Source organism: Pleurodeles waltl, chromosome 3_1, assembly GCF_031143425.1.
Source record: "Pleurodeles waltl isolate 20211129_DDA chromosome 3_1, aPleWal1.hap1.20221129, whole genome shotgun sequence".
Classification (NCBI taxonomy): Eukaryota; Metazoa; Chordata; class Amphibia; order Caudata; family Salamandridae; genus Pleurodeles; species Pleurodeles waltl.
Window position 1 is genome coordinate 1,975,156,355 of NC_090440.1, and position 13,282 is coordinate 1,975,169,636.

At 40.8% G+C, this 13,282-nt stretch overlaps 1 protein-coding gene across 1 annotated transcript in view; it reads right to left on the reverse strand.

Moving 5' to 3' along the window:
* LOC138283648 (multidrug and toxin extrusion protein 1-like) overlaps positions 1–13,282 on the reverse strand; it is a 423,588-nt gene that overhangs the window by 180,079 nt on the left and 230,227 nt on the right. Inside the window, exon 4 of the mRNA XM_069221585.1 lies at positions 12,826–12,870. Coding sequence (XP_069077686.1) covers positions 12,826–12,870 — 45 coding nt within the window. The remainder of the gene's footprint in view (positions 1–12,825; positions 12,871–13,282) is intronic.

Here is a 13,282-nt window from a genome sequence, read left to right on the forward strand (position 1 = left end):
GGAGAATGAGCAAAGCAGAAAAGACTCTAGCGGAGGCTAGATGGGACAGTGAGACCAAGATGTGGAGAAGGGGAATAGTAGACGGAATTCGGATGTTTCCTGCACTAACTCAAGGAGCCGAAACACAGGGAAAGAAGGCCACTTGTAAAACAGACAAGGGCTCTGGTAAGCAAAAGGAGACTCAGAAATCTTGGGCAGATGCAGATGATTCAGACGATGATGAGTTTCTAAATCAGTTGTTACATGATCGACCGCCACCATATGTCATGAACGACAACAGACCAAACACTAGTGCAGGTCCTGTAGATTCAGCACAAAATCAGGGAACCACAAGCGTAGTACAGGCAAATAATGTTATCTCATCAGCCCCAATACAGAATGGTGGTAGTGTATCCACTGCACCAGACACTCAGATACAGTTGCAGCCGCCACCAATTCAGAGACTATACCATGATGTCCCTGTATTGGAGACGACTACGAATTGAATGGTGCCACCTGATCCGGAATACACAAGATCAAAGTTAGTGCAGATTGAGCCAACTCCACAATTGCTGCCCCAGCCGTAGCAACAGATGGTTCCGAATTACATTTCGGTCGCAGGACCGCAGTCAGCAACAGCACCTATAATGAATCAAGCTATGGGAGCTAATGCTCCACAGGGTTTGGGAACTGGACAGATACCAACTGCCATATCTTTGCCAATTACTGTTGGTCCACCAGTACCGCTATATGCGCAGGCAAAGCCTAGTGTATGCGACCAAGGAATAATGACCCAAGAGGCGATAAGAGGAGGGTTCACAGGAAGCCCCCAAGGGTTGACACAGGGAGAACAGACGGTCGAAAGGTCTAGATCCTTGTTAGATTTCAGTCCGATTGGGGTTCCTTTAGAGACAATGAGACAAGCAGGTTTGTGTACACTAACCCCACAGGTAACGAGTACAAATATGTCACAGACACCAATGATGCAGTCTGGAAATATCTTTTTGCAAAACTTGACAGCGCAACAGTTGAATGATTGGTTAGACAAGCTCAACACTTCACAGACTGCTTCTGCAACAGCAGAACGGTCAGAAAGCGAGGAATACCTGAATTTTGTGAGGCTGGGTGTGGAAGCCACAGAGTTAGTGGAAGGAACCATGGGGGTTAACACATTGGAATCATACACTGAAGCAGAATTGAGGTTTCTGTGCCCGAAAATAACAAAAGAAGTGAGCAGGGTGCATCAGAGGTTAGCAAACATAGCAAATACGGCATAGATTTAGACAATACTAAGCATCTGAAGAGGAGTTACAGGTTAGACTTTGAGCCTAAAGATTTTAAGCATATGAGGTCTACTGGAATGAAGGCGCATCTTAAGGAAATTCTACAGAGCGCACAGGTTTTGGGAGCGTTAGAGAAATTGGAAGACAGATGGGCAAAGAAGAGAGATAAAGGAAAAAATTACTGCATGGAACCGCAGCAGGCGAAAGCTGCGACAAATACAGGAACAATAAAGATGTTACCCATGAGAGAGATGGCTGGAGGGGTTCTAGTCCATGCACCGTGGTCTAGAGATGACATTATGTCATTCACAAATGATTATCCCCGGCTGAGGGAAAAGCCAATAGAGTGGTATCAGCAGACGGGCAGGTTTGTGAAGCTTGCGAAATGTCTTAGGGAAGACTTGAACACACTGTTTGAGATCATTGTACCAGCTGATTTGTGGCTTGAGTGCAAGAGGGGTGTGGATTGGCCAACATAAGAACCATTAAGGGATAAGATTACGGGAGCACCGTCTCCTGACATGATGAGGTATTATCATAAGGTAATTAAGTTTTTAAAACAAAAGGTGTCGCCGAAAGTCACTGATTGGCAGAAAATTGATCGAACGGCACAAGAAGGCAAAGAGTCGATACATGCTTACTATGAGAGGTTGTTGAAGGCGTTCAAACACTACAGTGGTACTGAGGTCATAGAACTGAAAGACATGAATCATCTTGTGTTCAGGTTTGTTGAAGGATTGAGGCCAGAAATTAGCCAGATGATTAAGAATCATTTGATCTGTTGGCAAGCGAAGCCGATTGATGAAGTTTTGCAGTACGCGAAATACTGTAGAGATGAAATTGAATTGAAGCAGAAAAAGCTGAAAGAAAAGGTGATGGTAATGCAAATTAGAGCAGCTCAAGCAGGGATACAGGGAAACGGAGTACAACAGATGGTACAGCAGCAACCACAAGGAAATGGGATGTTTCAGGCGCAACCGAGAGGCCGAGGTCAAGGAGGTTTTGTGAACCACGGTCCAGATTTCAATACGTTTGTGGTACAAAATGATGTGCAGGGGATGAAAAAGGTGTTGCCATGTCACACGTGCGGGCGTGGGACACTGGAAGCGGGAGTGCCCAATGATGGTGCAGGATGGTGTTGTTCAACAAAGCAATGATGTCGGTACATTTCAAAATGTGAGGGGTCCGGGAATGAGGGGTTCAAATTCGAACTTCCAGAATAATATGGTTCAGATGCAGGGGCTCCAGCCCATGCAGCAAATACAAATGCCACGTGTTCAACCAGCACAGATGCAACAAGTACAACAGCAGATTCCCATGGCACCTAGACAGCAAATGCAGTTGCCTTTAGCTCCGATGAGACAGCAACAGGTGATGCTTCCTCAACAGGTCACAGGCCAAACAATGGGTCAAAATAATGCAGTACAACAGTTCCCATTGCGTGGTGAGGATGGAATAAACGATGAATGGTTGCATGATTGTTCAGATAGTGAGGAGTGCAGGCTTGCAGCGTCCCTAGAAGTAGATCAGAGGGGACCCTATGTTCAGGAAAAGGTAATGGGCCACAAGGTTTCATTCTTGGTTGATAAAGGAGCCACACACTCTACAGTCAGAAGTGCAGAGGTTCCGAAATTGCCGCTTTCGGGGCGTACTATAAAGGTGGTAGGAGTAGCATATCAGCTCCTGACGAATCCGATTACAGATCCGGTCCAAGTTGTGATTGGTACCTTCCAGGGATTACATAGGTTTGTAGTCTGTGATTCGAGTCCCGTATCTCTACTGGGAAGAGACTTGTTGTGTAAAACGAGGTGTTCGATTACCTGTTCTAATGAAGGAATTGAGGTGCAGACAAACAGTGATGACGAAGGGGATGATGGTCAGATCTTAGAGACAGAAACACAGACTACAGACGAAGAGTACCCTTTGATGACATTCTTCCCGATGTTCACAATGACTGATTTGCCAACTGAATTAAAGGGGACAGTGACAGAGAAAGTGTGGGACTTGACAGGAAAGGAAGTGGGACTGATAAAAGGAGTAGAACCAGTCAAAGTAGAAGTGAAGCCAAATGCGGTGTTTCCCCAGGTACCGCAGTACCATATGGCACAAGATGTTCTTATACAGGTGACGCAAATAATTGCAGACTTTGTAAAGCAAGGGGTTTTGAAAGAAGTGATGAGCAGCCCATGTAATTCTCCAATAATTGGTCTGAAAAAGCCTTGTGGGAAAGTTTGAATTGTCCAAGACCTGAGAAAAGTTAACGAGATTGTGGTAAAATGTTGTCCAATAGTGCCAAATCCAGCTGTGATCATGTTTCAGGTCCCATGCAATGCAGAATGGTTCACAGTTGTGGATTTGTCTCAAGCGTTCTTTTCGGTGCCTCTTCATGAGGATAGCCAATTTCTCTTCAGTTTCAAATTCCTGGACAAAGTTTACAGTTGGTGTAGAATTCTTCAAGGGTTTTCAGAATCGCCTTCCATCTTCAATCAGATATTGAAGAAGGATTTGGAATCTTTGGAACTGCCTTTTAATTCGGCTATAGTACAGTACATTGATGATTTGTTGATTGCGTCCAAAACGAAAGATGACTGCAGATACAACATTATTGCCTTATTGAATCATTTGGGAAAGAATGGACATAAAGTGTCCCCAAAGAAGCTACAGTACTGCCAGAAAAAAGTGAAGTACCTAGGTCACCTGATTGAGAAAGGGTCAAGGAAAATATCAAAAGAAAGGGTAATAGCCATATTAGAGATGAATCCCCCCACAACCAAGAGGGATGTGAGGATGTTTTTGGGAATGGTGGGTTACTGTCGCCAATGGATTCCTAACTTCTCGATTATCTCTAAGCCTTTGGTAAGGTTGACTGTCAAAGAGATTCAAGATGGCCCGGGTGCTATAACTATGTCAGAGAAAGAGAGAGTATGAACAGGGCTCCAGCTTTAGGTATGCCTGACTACACAAAGCCTTTTGTACTGTTTTGTCATGAACGTGAGGCTTGTTCTTTGTCTGTCTTGACACAGGTCCATGGAGGTGCAAACCGCCCAGTAGCATATTTTTCAGCTACTTTGGAACCAGTTGCAGCAGCCTTACCGGGTTGTTTGCGTGCAGTTGCAGCAGTTGGTCAAAGTCTCACTCAATGTGAAGGTATAGTGATGGGACATCCCTTAACAGTAATGGTCCCACATTCAGTCGAAATACTGCTCACCCGAACAAAGACTCAACATATGACAAATGCTCGCTTAACCAAGTATGATACGATCATACTGGGGTCACCTAATGTGTCTTTGAAGCGCTGTACTGTGTTAAACCCGGCAACTTTGCTTCCTAATGACAATGCAGATATTGATGATGCTGAGGAAGTAGAACATGATTGTCTTGTGGCACCCGATATTAAAGGCATTCAATTAGAAGAGAATGATTACATTATCTTTGTTGATGGCTCATGCTTGAGAGATTCAGTAGGAGTACTGAGAGCTGGATACGATGTGTGTACATTAACTGGTATCCTGGAAGCATCTTGTCTCGAAAGAGTGTATTCTGCTCAAGTAGCTGAATTGGTTGCTCTTACTAGGGCATGCCATGCCGCTGAAAATTTGAAAGTCACTATCTATACTGACAGCAGACACGGATTTGGAATTGTCCATGATTTTGGCCCGTTATGGTCACAAAGGGGTTTCATGACCTCTTCTGGTTCTCCAGTGAAAAATGGCAAAAGACTTAAGGAATTGTTGCACGCAATTCAGTTATCTCTTGAAATTGCTGTGGTGAAATGCAATTCTCATGTGAAGTCGCAAGACTTTGTGTCAATGGGAAACGGATATGCAGATCAAATTGCAAGGTTTTGTGCATTGAACTGTATGTCGTTCCAAGATCAGTGGGAATTGTTACCGGAAACTGAAAATGAGACATGCTCAGGTTATGCATTAAGAGTGGTTGATACACTGGAAGAGTTTAAATCAGTACAGGCATGTGCCAGCAGAGAAGAGAAACGCTCTTGGCTCAAAATGCAATTTATACAAAGACCTGATGATTTGTGGGTTTCAGATGAAGGGAAAGTGGTTTTGCCAAACAGTCTTTTATCACAGTTTGCCAGATTTAACATGGTCAAGCACATGCTGGGAGAGACGCCATGATCAGGTTGTTTAAAATCGATTGGTTCAATCCAAAATTCAGACAAGCTGCAGAAGGTATCTGTCACAGGTGCATCATCTGTCAGGAGATGAATGCAAGGAAAGGGACCGTGGTGAATTTGAGCCACATTGTGAGAGCAGGAGGTCCATTTAGCAGGATGCAGATGGATTTCATTGAGATGCCTGTGTGTGGAGGTCTGAGGTACGTGTTGGTGATTGTGTGCATTTTCAGTCACTGGATCGAAGCTTACCCTACACGTAGAAATGACAGTCTCACGGTAGCTAAGTTGCTGCTTAGGGAGTTGATACCAAGTTTGGGTTTCTGATCTCTTTAGAATCCGATAGGGGAAGTCACTTTAACAATGAGGTGATCAAGCTCTTGTGTGCCGCATTGAACATTGAACAGAAGTTGCATTGTAGCTACCGTCCTGAAGCCTCAGGACTAGTGGAGCAGATGAATGGTACCTTGAAATCGAGAATGGCAAAAAGGTGCGCATCTACAAACTTGAAATGGCCAGATGCATTGCCCTTAGTGCTAATGTCAATGAGAAATACACCCGACAAGAAAACAGGACTGTCTCCTCATAAAATTCTCATGGGCCGAGCTATGAGATTGCCCGCAGTGCCTGCAAATGCTCTTGTGAATATCACGGATGATATGGTGTTGGACTGCTGCAAGGGTCTGGCTGACGTGGTGCGCTCTTTCTCTCACCAGGTGGAAGCCACCACACTGCCACCAATAAATGATCCAGGTCACACTCTGAAAGCCGGGGACTGGGTTGTTGTCAAGAAACACGTGAGGAAGTCGTGTTTGGAGCCACGTTGGAAGGGGCCATATCAGGTGATACTGAAAACTACTACTGCTGTGAAATGTGCATGACTTCCAAACTGGATTCATGCCAGTCACACTAAGAAGGTGACGTGTCCAACTGATGTGGAACTCGAGTTGTCGAAAACAACAGCTGCAGAGAAGGAAGTCTCAGGGCCGGAGAATAATCTAAGGGGAACTGAGACTGGAGGAGAACTCGTTGAGGACAGCTTGGTCAATCAAACAGCAAACGAAATCCAGAAGGGTGATGGTGAGCCTATCTCAACTGAGGCACCAGGAGGACCGACACAAAGAGAGGTTCTCCCAGAACCAGACAGATACAGGTTTGAAGTCGAACCCCTGGCAGACCCTGAAGGCGAAGGATGTGAGATAGAAGGAAGTCAAAGTGTTCTGACTGCTCCTGAGCCGCTTGCAGATCCATCAAGAGAAAACACCATAGCACAAGAGGAGGGTGTTGACCAGCAACCTGAAAAGCCGATTGGTAGGAAACCACTCAAGGGAGATAACTGGCCGGAGTCACAAGCTTCGAAGGAGAAGGTGGTCATTAACGAAACAATAGAGGAGGGAGTTGACACGACAAGGAAAGAAGATCTCAGTGAAGGAGAGTTGCAGGGTGATTGCAGACTGAAAAGAAAAAGAGTTGCAAACAGAAGGTACGGTGGTCCTGAATGGGCTTATGCAACATCAGCTGAGTGGCAACAAGAATTCTTGGCGTTCTGTTTTGATCGAGAAACTCCAGGTCAATATTATGGTACTTGAAGTTGACCACAAATAAGAACCTGTGTTAAGCTGAAAATTGAATTAAGAGAAACCTGAGAAAAGAGACTGATAGAATTACCGGATGTGACACTGTTAACCTGAATTGACTCTGAAAAACCGATTATGACAAGCTGCTAACCCGATTTGACAAAGGGTCCCGGGAGTGAGTGAAGCGCTGTAAATACTTGCTAAAGAAAGACTTGCTCAAAGAAAAAATATATAAGAGCTTTAGATCTTCCTCAGTTGCTTATTTGCCTTATATCGTTCTGCTTTCTGATTCTTTACAGATCATGCCTAGATCAGGAGATGACGTTGAAATAAATGTGCATTGTAAATGTTTGAGTGTTGCTTTGGGTGTTGTGTGTGCAGTGGTAATAATAGCTGTGATTGTGGGAATGCCATTGGTGGATAAGAGTAAGACTAACAATGCTACAATTCCTGAGACTGTTACACCAACACCATGGGAGAGATTCGAGCAGGATACGAAATATCTGCATGAGGGAACTAACACCAAAGGGGAACTATCTACTAATGATCGCTTGATGAATGAGTATGTTGAAACAATGGATGCGAAGAATTGTTATATGTGCACAAAAATTCTTTCATCAGTACAAGAAGGGGTTACCTATCATAGTTTGCCACTAACCTACGGGATAAGTTGTAGTTTGTTATTAACAAGGCTTTACGATCAAGAATCTATTCAGTACTTCTATTCAAATATAGATGTAGTGTTCTCCTTTGTGCCTATAGATTAATATTTGAGTAAGTTAGCTAGAGATAATAGTATAAAAATAGTTAGGGGTTTCTTTGAGCCCACACTGATGTTTGGTGCAGCTTATGCGCATCGTAACAATTTAACCTGCTTACTAACGCCTGTAGAAAATAGCTTTTTAGATCACACTGATGATAGAAGAAAAATGCTAAAAGAAAAGCTAGAGAAGGGGTTAGAGAAACAAACGTTTGCAAATGATTACGCTTAAAGTGCAATAAAGACAGAAGGCAAATTAGCTATAGATGCATTACACGTCGAAAGTTGTCTACTATTGTGAATAACATGCTGACAAACTTCACAGGGGCTATACTCCTGATGGATACTGAACTTGCTGCGGAAAGGGATATGACTCTTCAAAATAGGCTTGCTTTAGACATTCTTTTAGCGAAAGCTCGCGGAGTCTGTAGGATGCTTAATGAGAGGCATTGTTGTACCTATACACCCGACAATAGTAATAAAATCAGAAGTATGCTTACTAATCTAACACGAGATAGTACAGATTTGAAGGAACTGAAAGAACCTGGAGAGTGGGAAAAGGTTGGAAAGGGACTTGCTAAAGTGGGAAACTGGTTTAGTAATATTTGGCATGGGATATTGGCAAAAATAATACAGGGAATAATGATTGTTTTAGCTTGTTTATTCGGACTATGGTTATCATGTAAAATTAGTAAAAGAGTTAGAGAAAAATTGGCAAAACGCAATAAGAAGAGACAAGAAAAGAAAAGGGAGAAAATATTCATAGAAAATTATGAAAAGTCAAGAAAGGGGGAAGAGATTGAGATGCGTGAATTAAGAAAGTGAAAGGTTGTGAAGGGAAAGGTTTTGTGTGATGACAAGTGTCATCAGAGGAGGGATTGACGGAGCATAGCTCTTATAATCAAAATTAACAATGAAATGTTTACGAATTAATGCTTAATAATGCTGCATAGAAGATGTATTGCTGTGTTTTTACTAAACGTGCATCTGATATGTGCCCGCGGGGAGTGGCCGCCAACATATACAGTGACTAATGAAATTGACTAATAATGGATTAATGATGTATTAATGTATGATTTTGTATTAGTATTAAGAGTTATATGTTAAGGTTTTGCTGAATTTATTAATAGGCCTTAGTTAGCATGAGTCGGGGCCTAGCTGCCCGGTTTCATATTAAATGTTTTTCTAACGTGCTGACTTGCTGAAGGACATGTACTCGTATTTTTCCAGAAACTGGAGGATGTATGTAACCGTAGTAAATCCGTTCTCATGAAATTTGACTTGCTCAAGGAGACATTCTTGCTGAATGCAACAGTGTAGATTTGCAACAGGTACAAGGTTGCCTGAACTGGTATAGACAATGGAACTACTGACTAGACCTGTGAGAGGACCACAAGAACATGAAATCATACTGGACATTCTACCCGTTGAAGACGTCAATCACAAGAACCAATTAACTACGTGAGAACTGTTATGGGGTGACAATTTTGATGGATTGACTATTAAACTATTGGATGGAGATAATGGTGCGCCAATTTTGTCCAATTGGAAATTAGGGGACTGTACAACAGAAAAGGGATAAAAACCTTTGACACCAGAAGAAGGGAGATGCCACTGTGAGCCATTCTTGTTATTACCTAGCCACTATGTCACTCTGCCTAGAGTCTTTGCTGTCTTATTCTTAAAAACATCCTTACCCTATTCCCGTTTGCCCGTCCTATACTTTTCCTCCTTATGAGGGAAGTGTCCCTTATTGCCCCTGCTTACTGAACTTTGCTGTGTTTTCTGGCTGATGGCGATTCAACTGATGTCCTGAGGACGAAGACTGACACTGTATGCTGACCCATTACGGAGGGTAACTATATGATGATGAAATTGTAATTATCTGTTTGCCTTTCCTTTCTAGGTACCAGCTGCTTCCCTTTTGACAGAGACCATAGTTAGATGCTTTTCTAAATTGATATTGCTAAATTGTTTTGCATGAAGCCCAACATGCTAATGCTAATTCGAGGTTAGTTAAGGAATTCACTGAATGACGCAAATAGACAAATGACTGAATCTATGCTTTGTTGAATAATGCACTAATGATACTCTGCTGAGATTAATCCATGTTGACATCGTGCTATGTTCTAATGTTTATGATTTTTGCGTTAATGAAATCTTATTCTAGTTGTTGTATTATATCCGTGTTGATGTGGTTTATGATTTTGAGACTAATAAATTTGCTAGTAGATTGTAATCAATAGGGAATAAATATCAAATCTTCATAAACTCTGTGTGGTTATTCATGACGGAAAGGTCATGGTGTGTCTCGATTCTCATTAACGCCATTGAACTGTTTTGTTATGGTAAATATTGATGATGTTATTGATCTATTGATTAATATGTTGAATAATTGCCTCATTATGAGGTATCTTCAATAAGGGTCAAAAGATTCATCGGCCTAAAACAAGTCCCAGTCTAAGTAAATTATCTAGTAAGGGGCGCGTTATCAGTTCCAGATTAATAGATTAGTCCTTCTTGCAGTAGAGTGGCAGAGCAGTCTTTTTTCAGAATCTACACAGGTCCAGAAGTGATCTTAGTAGTGGGTCTGAGGGACCAATATTAATACCAGTATCCACTTTGAAGCGGGAGAAGCTTCTGGAGTTTCCCTTTACAGAGGTATCTGGAATTTCCTGCCTCCTTGTCCTGGTCTTGGTCTGTCTGGGCGGACAATAGGCTTGTGTGAAGTCCTTTGTGTGTGAGTTGAGCCAGTCCCTTTGAAGTGTAAGTGTAATAGGTGACATCTCTGCCCCCCATCAAGTCAAAGATAGCGCATCCTACATAATACAGAATGGCCAATGCCAACTACACCTAGCCATGTGACACAGGAACAGGCTACATGCACCAAATGGTCTAAACAGGAAAATGACAAATTTCTAAAAGTGGAATTTTCAGAATTGACTTAAGATCCAAATTTATCATTGAAGAGTATTTTAAATTACAATTCCTCAGACACCAAACACAACATTCCTATTTACTCCCAATCAAACATTACCACTTATTAAATGTAATAAGGGAAACCAATGTTATCCCATGGAAGTGACATGCCTTGCAATAGTGACAAATGAATTTAAGAGTTTTCCACTACCAAGAAGTGGAAAACTTAGCAGTACATATCTAACTTTTTAAATGCACTGCACGCTACCATAAGGGCGTGTAGGGCCTACCCTACGGGTGACTTACATGTATTTTAGGACTAGAAAATGTTTTATTTTTCCAGGTCAAAATAACAGTTTAAAACTGCAAGGCCTCAGACATTTTTCAATGGCTACTTAAGTGGGTGGCACAAGGCATGCTGCAGGCCCTTTAGTAGCATTCACTTTACAGGCCCAGGTACATGTAGTACCAACTTACTAGGGACTTACACATGAATGAAATGTACCAATTGGTGTACGCCAAATTAACCATGTTTAAAGGAAGAGCTTACAAGCACTTTAGCATTGGTCAGCAGTGGTAAAGTGAACAGAGTCCTAAGGCCAACAAAAACAAGAGCAGCAAAAATGGAAGGATAAAGGCAAATGATGTGGGGCGCAAAAGGCCTGCAGGTCTAACAATAACTTTTTTCATTTTTAATACAAAATAAGTACAAGCATTCATGAGAGATTTTTCTTTAATAAATGTATAAACGTCATTTTAATTAAGTGTAATATATCCAAATGAATTACATACTTAATTAAAAATATAGGTAATAGTACCTTAGCATTTTTTTTATTTTGTTCTAAATTTAAAATAAATATAGAAATACAATAAATATTTCAATTAATTTACATTAATATTTAGCCTACAAATATTTTTACTCATTTAATAATCTTGTTACATTTTCCCTATATTTTTCCATAGGGATATCTCCACCCCAGTGGCAGAGAATTCTTCCAACAGGTAAAAGTTACCAATATTAACATTAAACCATGAACTTAATTTTGGAATAAATATTTAATGAACTTAAATCTACTACATTAAATTAACATTAATTTTGAAAGACTTGTTGAAGAAAAATCCCTCCTAAAGTTAAAAGTTTGCACTTACTTACTATGAAATAACATTTACAAAACATTTATTTTTAAATTAAAAAGTGATAAAATATTTCATCATGAAATAATATTTACTTTTTGTTTGCATATACTTTTTTAACATTAAATTACATTTATATATAAGATATTTTAAAAAGTCAAAATAAATTATCGTTTTAACATTATTTGCTAAGGGTTTTTATTTTAATTCCCTCCCTTTATTATTTTGAATGGGAGGGTGTTCCAGTACCAGTGGTTGGCCATATGTGGTGCTGGACTTACATCAGGTCTAAGCTACAACTATTTTGGGTCATTTTTGTCTGTAGTAACTTTAGATTAATAAATTTAGCTCCACCCCCTCTTGTATGGGGTGGAGACACATACATCTACACTTTGTAGTACATTTACTCTCAGAAATAATAAATAACTACAAGTAGTAAATTTACTACAAAGTCTAAAAGTAAATATACATGTGTAGATGTAGCTGTGTGTAAAGTTACTTTTTTGAATAGGCCCCACAGGCTCCTTCAGTTTCAAAAGGCTCCAAATATGCATTTGTTAGTGTAAATATGTGTCTGTATTTATCAACAAATAGTGTCCTATTTCTGTGTTCAGTGCTTTATAACACCATATTATGATGATGGTGATAATGATGAAGATGATGATGACAATGATAATGACTTTATCTAGATCAGATTTAATGTTGTTGGGTGTGTACTGTAATCATACATTTGCATACATGCATATGCAACAAGAGTGCAGCCCAACTACATATTTTACTGGATATTTTATTAGCAGGGAGAGATGGTACTAGAGCTTTTTGTTAATGGTGTGCAACAAAGAGAGGACCATGGTGAAGGTGGGGCATGAGCATAGGTAAAAGTGGGTGAGTATGAGTCACTGTACTGAGATGTGGCTTCTCTGTCAGCAAATGGGTTCAATCGTGAAACACAGTTTTTGCCTTTGCCAAAAGGGACATTGATTCAGCAAAGATAAAACAAATCTCTAAATACACAAAAAGAAAGTAAAGTAGAAGGTGTACCTGGTTTTGCAAAAAGCTCGCCTGCAGTTGGTAAACAAACATCCCCTGCAAAACAAAAAAACTGAATTAGGATTCTTAATTGTGTTCACAAGACATGTTAACAAATTAGTGTGTCATAAAATATAACAAGTGTTTATGAGTATGTGCGTTTCCCCTAATCTCTTTTAGGTAATTGAAGGTAAGGAGGGCATATTTAATGTTGAATTTACAGTAACAGATGGCATCTTCCGGCTGACAAGACATTCCCATGTACTACATTTCACCTGTGAAGGGTATAAACAAGAGATGCATCCGAGAATTACTATAAAATATGAGTGAAAATCCCTGTGAATGCATAGGGACACTGACGCCACAAAGATTATGACTGGCCACCGATAAGTGACTTTTGATCGGCATGCCACTCCAAAAATTACCCACAGGAGTTACGTTTTTTCCACTGTAGTGGGGTTATTAATGA